The sequence below is a fragment of the Lipophrys pholis genome (assembly GCF_963383615.2).
Source record: "Lipophrys pholis genome assembly, chromosome: 1".
Taxonomy (NCBI): Eukaryota; Metazoa; Chordata; class Actinopteri; order Blenniiformes; family Blenniidae; genus Lipophrys; species Lipophrys pholis.
Genome location: NC_137635.1, coordinates 9,418,113 through 9,428,889, shown reverse-complemented (window position 1 = coordinate 9,428,889; position 10,777 = coordinate 9,418,113). Strand labels below are relative to the sequence as shown.

At 44.5% G+C, this 10,777-nt stretch overlaps 1 protein-coding gene across 2 annotated transcripts; it reads left to right on the top strand.

The window, feature by feature from the left end:
- Positions 1–1,448: 1,448 nt before the first annotated feature.
- On the top strand, positions 1,449–9,671 carry arf2b (ARF GTPase 2b). 2 transcript variants are annotated; one of them, XR_013935497.1, is made up of 6 exons: positions 1,449–1,534; positions 4,295–4,449; positions 5,087–5,197; positions 7,166–7,290; positions 8,061–8,348; positions 9,350–9,671. XR_013935497.1 is itself a non-coding variant. In XM_080468265.1 (5 exons), exons 2-5 carry the CDS (start codon positions 4,302–4,304, stop codon positions 8,220–8,222), a joined length of 546 nt encoding a protein of 181 aa, XP_080324391.1. In that variant the 5' UTR covers positions 1,449–1,534; positions 4,295–4,301; the 3' UTR covers positions 8,223–8,909. The 2 variants fall into 2 exon arrangements, 1 of the variants encoding a protein (XP_080324391.1); XM_080468265.1 differs by lacking the exon at positions 9,350–9,671 and having other exon boundaries at positions 8,061–8,909.
- The last annotated feature ends 1,106 nt before the right edge of the window (positions 9,672–10,777 follow it).

Here is a 10,777-nt window from a genome sequence, read left to right as displayed (position 1 = left end):
CGGTATTTACCTGCAGGTGTGTCTCAAAAGAATAGATCACAGGGTCAGTTATTAAGAAATAATCCCTCAGCGAGCATTTGCCCCACAGAGAATGGGTGGAGCATGAAATATTCAAGACATTCATTGGAAGAAAAGAATGTTTAAAACTCTTAAACGTTGGAGACAAGTGTTTTTGTCTTCAGATAGAGACGACAGCCTTTCTAACCTCACCGCTGACACTTTTCCCGTGGTGCTCTGCCGTGTGAGGAATGTGACACGAACAGCTCCTCCTATTGTCAACACAATAATGCTTGAATAAACACATCAGCTCAGCGGCTCAGAAAACTACAGAGCAACTCCTAACTGCCAAACGGCCATTTATCAGTCATGGACTTTCAACACAAAAACATCCACAATAGACAACACAGACTGTCAGAATAGTTGCTATAATGCATGAATTGGGAGACAACCACTCTACCAACCAAGCCATGCCACCCCGAGAAGAAAGGAGAAATGACATACAGTGGTCAGGTCATTTAGTTTAGTGGTTCCCTATTCGGGGGGGTTTCAATCAGAGGAGGCCTGTTTGCCTGGTTTGAGGTTTTCTGGTAAAGTTTCCATCAAACTATCTTCTCTATGTGACTCAGAGGGGCTGGAGCTAATCCAAGACAGGAAACACCTTGGACACCTTCATAAAACACTTTGAAGAAGCTAGAGCAGACCCGACAAACTGCTCATTGCTTTTAATTTAAATTGACCTGCTTCTGGACATGTTTCAGAAGTTGTGTCTGCCAGCTTTTGGCTTCACTGTCAGTTTTGGACAAATCCGGTTTTGAAATACAGACTGGCATACATCTCTTAGGTAATCTCCGGTGGAATTGAGGTGGGTGAGCCGCTGGTTACGTCCCAATATGTTTGTGTTTCACTCTGATCGTGTCCATGCGACGGTCTGCTGACCTCTTCGCCGAACTTCAGCTGGGATTAAACAGGTTGGTGTAAACAGACTGCAAGCTGGATCTGTACTTGTTCTTGTTGGTAATGCTGTCTCAGGTCCATGGCAGTCTATTTATGCATGTTTTAATAAGTTTTTATCCTTTAACTGCGCTCTGTGACTTTGCAGGCATAAACATTGAGGCCATCCTATCCTCTGGGCCCCTGAGGAAACACCCTGGACTCACCAGAGGTTACCTGGGCAGTGAGAGGAAAGAGGTGGTCGAAATCAGAAACATTTTGTTCATTAATCTTCTGAAGGAGAAAGAACAAACTTTTCTCTCTTCACTTCCTCGACATTTTGTGCCCGGTGCACAGGGACCTGCAGCTGCTGGGCTGATTGGACTAGAGGTGCAGGAAGGCGGGCTCTAAGGCACACCATGCGCGTTGTGGTTGGACGACAGAATCCGGGAGGCGGGCTTCCAGTCACACCACGCGCGCTGTGATTGGCCGCGGGGCGGTAGTGGAAGCGTTCCGTACGCCGGTGTCTCCCTGGTTGCGCAAGACGCCATTTTGGAGCGGCAGTGAGAGATAACGGAAAGATCGAGAAGCCGTCTTAAAAGAGGTAAAACACGACGTGAAACCGCTTCGACCGCCGCTCTCCACCGGGTAATGTCCACAGGTGTTCGAGGTTCGTCTGTCGGTGAGAACCACCCGGGTTATTCGGCGTTTAACGTGACGTCACGGTGTTCTCTCGTTACTGTGACGCGGCATTTAGCTAACGGATGTTAGCGACGGCAAGCAGGCTTCTCCGGTTCCGTGGTGGAGTCGAACCGGGAAGTACCGAGCTGAACAGCTCGGCGGCCGGTGGTTCGACCGTGTGCCGTCGTATGTGGCGTAGGACCGGGCCCGCAGGCGGGAAGAGGCCCCGCAGAGTGGGAGAGGAGCTCGCTGGAGGCTAACAGCTAGCAGGCTAACCAGCTAGCCGCCCTTAGGGCAAATAATCTGAAGCCTCCGAACTTCACTCTGTACCAGGAACCGGGGTGAACAATGGATTAAAACCCGAGGCACACCGACACTCCCCCGACCGTCACTGTCCGCTGCTTGTCCGGCTTCAGGGTGTTTGTGACGGCTCGCTTTACCCAGCGCAGTCCTCTGGCCGGATCAGGCCTCTTTTATCGGCTGATCGGTTCACTTCATCCGGTTAACCGAGGCCTCCGCTCACACCGGTTATCGCTAATTTCACAGTGATTCTTCTCTTAGACGATGTGAAGCGAACATGATTATCGTGCAGACATTATGCTGGTTAATGTGGACGGTCCAGGCTACCTGGTAAAGGTGTAGCCCTTACCTGAAACCATTTGTTCCACCTGCAGCAGAGTAAACATCCCACCGGGGTCCTCCAACACACACCTGCTTGTTCGACCCTCACTGAACAGACCGGTTTATTCAATCCACACTCATTTAACAGACCTGTGTATTCAAGTCATGAATTTAACAGATTATTCTGTCCACACTTTACAACCCCCCCCCCCCCCCAGCATTTATATGTGAAGTGCTTTTGAGCAAGAATGGATCTGTTATTTGCGCAAAGATCCCTCGAACCTTTAACAACGGACATATTTTTCGCAGAATTTATATATTTGGGATTATTTTAAGTATATAAATCATATAGACAGAAAGTCAAATAATCTATTATAAAGGGAGCTAATTAATATTAATTAGAGCCACTCAAGTAAGTGGAAGCAGTTTAAAAAATTCACACCTGAAGGTTGTCTTAGGGATTTCAACAATTATCCATTTGACCTGCTTTTTCTCCTATAACGTGTTTTTATTCCATTATTTAGTTTTGAGTGACAATGGATATATCTCTGACTTCGAAAGCTTTTTACAGTGGACATAGACTTAGTTTTTATGGCCCATCTTGCTTCAACAGGAATCGAACCATGTGCCCCACAGTCAGGGTGAAGACTCTGTGTTTCTTACTGTAGTCTAATCTCGATGTAAGGACATGCGTGTTGTGTTGGTGGCTGATGTGAGGTGATGTGTCTGAGGACAGGTGATCTGACCAGGATGTAACCTGTCCTTTGTCCAGTGGCAGCTGGGATCAGCTCCAGCGTTTAACCTTCAGTTGGCTCGAGGGGGGGTTGAACATATATATGCTGCTCTGCTATGCTTTAATAGTAAATCTGTCTCACTTTACAGGACTCGTTCATTCCTTAAATGTGAAATTTAAACACTTGGAATTTGTGAAAACATCCAGCAGTAACTAGATGAGCACAGTTTGTAAAGATTATGAAACGTCATCCTATTTAACTTCAGTCTCACACTTTCAATCAACACATTTTATTTAACTGGCTGTAGTTTCTCCGTGTCGATTCCTGTAACCTGATACCTGGTTGAGTCTCATGTCCTGGACCTGTTTCTACTGGTTTACGCATTTCCTGTTAGTCTCACTTCCAGGTGGATCCTGCACCTGTTCTCTCCTGCAGCCTCATTCCAGCTTCCAAACACAGTGAACATTTAGTTTCCTTCAGCGGGGACTGGAGATAGTCAGTTTTCTCTTCTCAACACCAACGCTTCACCTCTCAAACAGTGAAATTTCCTCAGGATGTCATTGAAATCTCTCTCAGCAGTTTGTTATGAATAAAGTGAAAAATACTGTGTTTCTGATTTGGGACACAAACGGTCTTGTCCTGACATGGAGTAAAAGATCCAGATTCACTGTTATGTTACTCACTTCCTAAAAAACAAAGTTTGCTGCAGACATCAAGTTTCATTTTACCAAGCAGCTGTTAAAAGCAACGCCATTGAGGCTTTATTTTCATAATTTCTCTGTAAATCTTGCAGATGTTGAGACTTTTAAATGGTGAAAATGTCAACTATTCCTTCTAAAAACTTAGAGCAATAGAAAATACCAAAACATACAAAGTACTGGCTGATGCAGTTTTTTGTTTTTAACTTCTTGTGTAAATACAAACTCCTGAGTCTCAACTGTGAGCTTCATCTATGATTTAAGTCCTCTAAAGGTCCTGTATGGATAATGTGGATCATTTTCAGTTCAGCATCAATGTCCTTAATTAAATTGGTCGGTAAAACCAAACACCAGAGCTCCATCAATAATCAATCACTTGATTGTTCTCACTGGAAACTGAATCGTTCTTTGCAAATTGGGGAATATATTTTTGTTTTTTTGAAATTCCTCCTTTTTGTCCATCAACCCACAGCTAACAAGTCTTCTGGTGTTAATAATCGCAGCAGAAAGTCTTCAGATTCAGGTTGACAACGTTCTCGTCTTTGTCTGGTTGTTGTTGCCGTCACCGATTGCTCTCCTGCTCTGATGAAAATGAAAGACTCACACACGTCTGTCTCGCTCATTCCACAGCTTCACCATGGGGAATGTATTTGCAAACTTATTCAAAGGCCTGTTCGGCAAGAAGGAGATGAGGATTCTCATGGTTGGGCTTGACGCTGCTGGAAAAACAACGATCCTATATAAACTGAAGCTCGGAGAGATCGTCACCACCATTCCCACCATCGGTACGGATCCACACACTCCTCTGCAGGGCTCGTTTCCTCTCCAGCTGGAAACCTGCTCAAACATTTAATATTCGTCAAAAAGTTGTTCAGTTCTCTCAACACGCCCATTTTCACTGAAAATTAAATACAACTATCAAACATGTTTGATCATTTTAGCCTGTTTAAAGTGAAGAGTCTTCACAAAAATGTTAACAGAAGATTGTTTCTAGTGCTGAATTTTCAAGACTACAAGTGATCTGTACTTGAGTTTAAATTTGGATTTTTGTGGCAGAAGTGAATATTGGAAACCATTTCAGTTCGTGTTCAGATGTTTTACAAAGGTTTTGGTCCATTTCCTGATCTTTGACACGTTCACACAGTGAAGACAATCAAACGCTGGTGGATTAATTCTTTCTCTCACTCCAGCAGAGGAAAACGCTAACAAATTGTCTTTATTTGGTTTTCTTCGTTGTTTTAAGCATCTCACACCAAAGTCTGCAAACCGTTTAACCACAATTCATAACTTCATTACAGGCGATAATTCTCTATATCGATGTGTGACAACTGTTTACATAAGCTTGTTTTCAGTGTTGAAATGTTCCTTTTCGATCATACAGCCTTGTTTCTGTTAGTAACTCGTCTCTGCTGCTCTTTGCAGGTTTTAACGTTGAAACTGTAGAGTACAAGAACATCAGCTTCACAGTGTGGGACGTGGGCGGTCAGGACAAAATCAGGCCGCTGTGGCGCCACTACTTCCAGAACACTCAAGGTGAGATTTTATTATTATCAATGTGGGGGCTCGTTGTGGCCTGTAGGTGGCGTCGTCGGGACGGAAACAGATGATCCAGTGACTTGCTGTGACTCACTGAGTGAGATCAGTACGTGGAGGAAGTTCAGATTAAATGCTGCTTCGTGTTTCCTGCCCAGCTCAGGGGCACCAAGTCACCGGTTGTCTTGTTTAGGGTGAGGATCAGGGTTAACCCTTACCCTGATCCTAACCCTCAGAGTCAAACCTGCTGCTGATTCATTCAAGACTGAGCCGTTTTTTAAGTTAACTAAAACACAACGTGTGGCTTCACAGATTCACTTTGTCTCCACAATGCTGAAAAAGCATTAATTGTATTTTATTGACTTTTTTCTCAGATGATGAAAATAAGTTATTAGTTTGACTAGATATTGAAGATCATCAGAAAACATAAAAGATGCCATCACAAGCAGGAAGTTGACTAAAAGAAGCTTGTTGAGCAGGATTGTGATTTATTTTGCAGTGGAGTGACGACTGAACCAGTCTTTCAGTTACAGCTGTTTCAACCACTGTTAGGGTTTAGTTTAATAGGTTATTTTACTATATTTACTGTTAGGTCTGGGATCCCAGAAGGTTATTTACTAATAGGTTATTTTACTATATTTACTGTTAGGTCTGGATCCCAGAAGGTTTAGATTGCTGAGTATTCACACATATATGTTAAAGTCATTGTTGCCAGACGGATCCACATGCTTCCTTCTCGTGTTGTTTCCTCCTGCCTGAAGCTCTTGTCAAACTGTCCGCTGGTGTGCCGCATAAAGATGCTGCAGCAGCTTCTAAACAGGGTCATGTGACCTCACCGTCCACGCTGACAGATACTCAAAACATCCTGTTTGCTCCTCCAGCGGGCTTCAGGCCACGAGGAAACGTCTCCGGTCTGAATCGCTCGCTCATTTCACTTCACATTTGAAAGGTTTTCTTTAACTTTGATCAAACCGAAGTTTAAAGTTGCACCGACGTGTCTGCTGTCTTACATGTTTAATTTATCACCACGTCGATGAGACGACGCTGCGGAACTGCAGCCACAGATCATCGTTTCACTGCTGCTTTTTATTCACTTCAGCAGTTTGATCCACTTTTAATGTTCACACAAATTATCAAATGAAATCAGGATGTCAGCTTCATTTGATTGACACTGCTAGTTTTAATACAGCAAACATTTAGTTGTAACGTCTTGACTTTAAAGGTGAAACCATGAATCCACAGTCGGCTCTTTATATCTGCATTAACACACAACCCTTCTCTGAATGTTTGTGGGGGGGGGGATTAATACGAATTAAAATTCAGCTGCTGTTCCTAATCTGTCCACTGGGGGTTTTGTTAGAATAAGTATTGTAACACCGAGACGTTAAACTTTGAGGCAGCAGATCAGCATGAGGATGAAACGAGCAGAAGTTAGTGAAACACCTCCCAGATGGTAAATAACATTCAGTTGACGTCATGTACCATCTGGAGATTCACGTCCAGTGATTTTCTTCTTCTTTGGTGTTTTTTAGAAGAGCAGGAACATTTTTAAACACTTTACTGATCATTTAAAATACAGTTTTGTTCCTTTGGTTGTGAATTCTTCCTCACTGAATTGATGTTCTCGGCGTCTCGGAGGTCACATGGACTTAAATCCAAAACTTCATTCATCCATTCTCTCTCACATTTCAACATCAAGTCTTTTTTTTTTTAACCAGAACTTAAGTCTTGTTAAGGTAAGACTTCAGAGTTTTTGTGTAATAAAAAAAACAGCAATGAGACTATTTCTGGCTTTTTCATGTAAAACAAAGTTAATTATGCGACGTTGCTTCCTTTGTTTTTCTGTGATCAGACCTGTGACCTCTGAGTTTGACTCCTGATTTAAAGGGGCTAAACGAAGCAGAGTCGCTGAGTCGGAACCAGAACAGAACCACTGCAGTGTGTGTGTGTGTGTGTGTGTGTGTGCAGGGCTCATCTTCGTGGTGGACAGTAACGACAGAGAGCGAGTGAACGAGGCGAGGGAGGAGCTGGCCAGAATGCTTGCCGAGGACGAGCTCAGAGACGCCGTGCTGCTCGTTTTCGCAAATAAACAGGTGAGTCCAGATGGAGACGCCCGTTACCATGGAAATAGAATATTATGAACAGTGAACCTGTAAAGATGGCAGCAGACATGGATTTACTGAACTCATTGGACATGGGTGTAAAATATCATGCTTTTTAGGAGGTTTTATGAATAATTGAAAAGATTCAGCTGCAGAAATACCAAAGTGTGGATGTTTAATAGTGTTTGACGTAAGGAGCTTTTTAGAACCGTCTAACTGTGACACGCCAGTAATAAATCTAGGTTTGGAATAAATACAGATAGATTAGCGTTTTACCCACAGATAATATTTAAAAACTGGAATGTGTTTTTTACCTCACCAGGTCTTTGATCAGATGAATCATTTGTGGGTAAACAGGTTTTACTTTGGGAACATTCCAGCCAGTTGAACACAGAATCCATGTTTGTATGAAGAAGCGACTTTTCTCCAGTAAGATCAATAAAAGGTTGATGTGATCAGCATTAAGCAGCAGGACACAGAAGAACGCAGCCTCAGCAGAGTGACGCTCCCTGGTCACAGTTTGAGATCCAGTCAGAGCAGACTTGGTTTTAAAGACTTGAGAGTTGCAGCTTCCCTGAGCTCAGGTTTGATCGTCTCGCTCTCGCAGCATCACTGGAAGCACTAGGAGGGAAGTTCTGCCTGGACATCAGGCCTCCGGTTTCCTTTACTTTAAACTGGCGGCGTCGCACAGGATGGATAAGACGGCTGGACCGTGAGCGGCTGACGTAACGTGTGATTAACGGAGTGTGTTCTGCCGACAGGATCTCCCCAACGCCATGAACGCTGCAGAGATCACAGACAAGCTGGGTCTGCACGCCCTGCGCCAGCGCAGCTGGTACATCCAGGCGACCTGCGCCACCAGCGGCGACGGCTTGTACGAAGGCCTCGACTGGCTCTCCAACCAGCTGAAGAACCAGAAATGATCCATTCCACCACTTTTCTTTACTTTTTGTTTTGTTGGTTGTTTTTTTCTTTCTGTTTCAACACAGCGGCAGCACCGGACCCAGCAGGCCCCTGCGCTCCATCTCACCCCTTCTCTCATTCCTCCTGCCCCTCCCCCTCCCCTCCCCACCCCTCCCCTCCCCCCTCCCTCAGTACTCTGGGGGCTCTCGCCTGTGCTGCTTGTGTGTGAGTGGGTGAGTGTGTGTGTGTGTTCAGTGAGTGTGTGTGGGTGTGAAGGCGTCTCTGTGTGCGAGTGTGTGTGTGCTGGCTGGGATTGGGAGTGACCCTGGCGTGCCTTTTACACACCTGTGGAATCAGCAGTCTGGTATTCAAGCCCCAACCTCAGCCCTCCCCCCCACCCTCACCCCCACCTCCACCCCCACACTCAGTCCTGCACGGCCCCCTCCCCTCCCCTCCACTCCCTACTCCAGAGGAAGCATGGTTTTCATACGGCGAAGAAAGAGCCAGGGTGCCCCCCCCCCCTCACCTGTAGTAGTAGTACACGGTAACTAGGATCAGACCCCCCCCCCCCCCCCCCCCCCCCCCCCCCCCCCCCCCCCGCTGTAGACTAGACGCTCGTTTTAACCTCCGTTTTTCATCTCCAACCTCAAACCTCCAGTAAGAGATTCAGTAAATTGCATCTTAACCTGTATCAGGTCGAAGCAACTAAAAAAACAAAGCAAAACCAGGAAAAAATAAAATACATAGACGATTCGCCATCCTCGGTCATTCTGGTGTCATCTGAAAATCATGCTGTTTGTTTATTATATTATTATTATTATTATTATTGGAATATAACAGATTCTTCTTAGCGATGGTTTCTCCAGTGAACACTACCTTTCTCCTTCCGCTTACTCCTCCTTCAATTCTTCTTTCCCCTCTTCTTCCTCTTCCTCCACTTCCTCCTCCATCTCTTCTTCCTCCACCACTTATTCCACCTCCTCCACCTCTTCCTTCTCTCCCACCACCTCCACCCTGCCAGACCGTGAAGCACAACAATCTGAGAACCAATCAAATCCCCCCTGTCAGAGTGTAGCTCTGCTCCTTCCAGAAGTTTCAGTAAATTTGACTGTGGAGGCGACTCCCCCTCGGTGTCCCTCCCCTACAGGCCCCCCCCCCCCCCCCCCCCCCCCCCCCAATTCCCCTGCTTCACGTGTTCATTCCTTCAGATGCTCCCACTTTGTTTTCTGTAACTAGTTTCTAGCGTTTCTATTTGTACTGTGACTGCTGAACCAAATGCATCCGAGCAGTGAGACAAATCCTCTACATGGAAGGAAGTAGGTTTTTATTTTCTCCTCACCAACGGTTGACAGTCTGACTCGTGAAGCATCCACCTGTCTCGTTCTTTCTGGTTGGGATGAAGGATTGGCACCAAAAAAAAAAAAAGAAAAAGAAAAGAGAGAAACCTGAAGGCTCTTTAAAGTGGGCAGTGGGTCCAGACGTGCTGGTGGATAAATCAAACCACCGTCTGGGTGTGTCCCGGCTCCTGTGGGAGGGCGGGCGTCCTCAGTGGGCCGCCACGGGGCTTCAAGCTGGCACTTCTGTCAAGGATGATTGTAAATCTGTACGTTCCCCTGTAAACTGTTTCTGTGGGGAGTTCCTCAACACATTAATAAACATGATTTGATCCAACCGCTGCAGCTCGTCTGTTCAACTGCACATGAAGTCTTAAGACACGTTTAAAACCGCTTAATTCACAATTTAAGACCCCATAGTGTCTTTAGGTGGGACATGTTTCTCAGGATTTGTGTAAAATGGGATGTTTTCACATGTACAGGTTTTATTTTTAGTATCTCTGTCCTGCGGTATGATAGTATTCACGTTGAAGGCATCAGTAAATCAACATTTTTAGTATTTTTACCATTCAGATCAAAAATGCATTTTTAAGACATTTAAAAAAAAAAAAGAAACTCAAAGTGGCGTTTGTCACAGTTGAGCAAAGTTTTTAGTGTGTTCAGTCATTCATTCATCCAACAGTGGAAGATGAAGGTGTTAATTGGTGGACATGCTGTTAAACTTGTTCATAATGATGGTAAAGTGTTGAGACTCAGGATTAAATGTGTATGATGGAGCTTTTTCTGACATGTTGATGTAAATCTAAGAAAAGTAAAATAAGTTAGTTTGAAACAGCAGCTTTCATGTGTTTCCTGGTTCAATGAATCAGTCTGGGACTATGTACCTCTCATGAGCTGATCACATTCCACACAGAAAAAACAGAAAAACAAGTTTATCCTGTCGTTGCAGGTTTTCACCTCTAGGCGGAGACATCCTGTAACAGAGCTCCATGTTTACTCAGTTCAACAGGTTCATTTGTGTCATAAACAGTCTCAGAAAAACAACTTTGAGATGAACCTTCCTTAAAGGAATATGAATAGATATTGATATGTTTCGAAATGTCAACACGTCCAGTTTTAGGAACGTCACCGAGTCCGTGTGATAACATGAATAAAGGCTAAAAAGCTACATGAAATGTTCAAAGTAAAAATGAAGCAAAAACAAAATATAGAAAAGAATACATATCTGTTCATTGAGATAT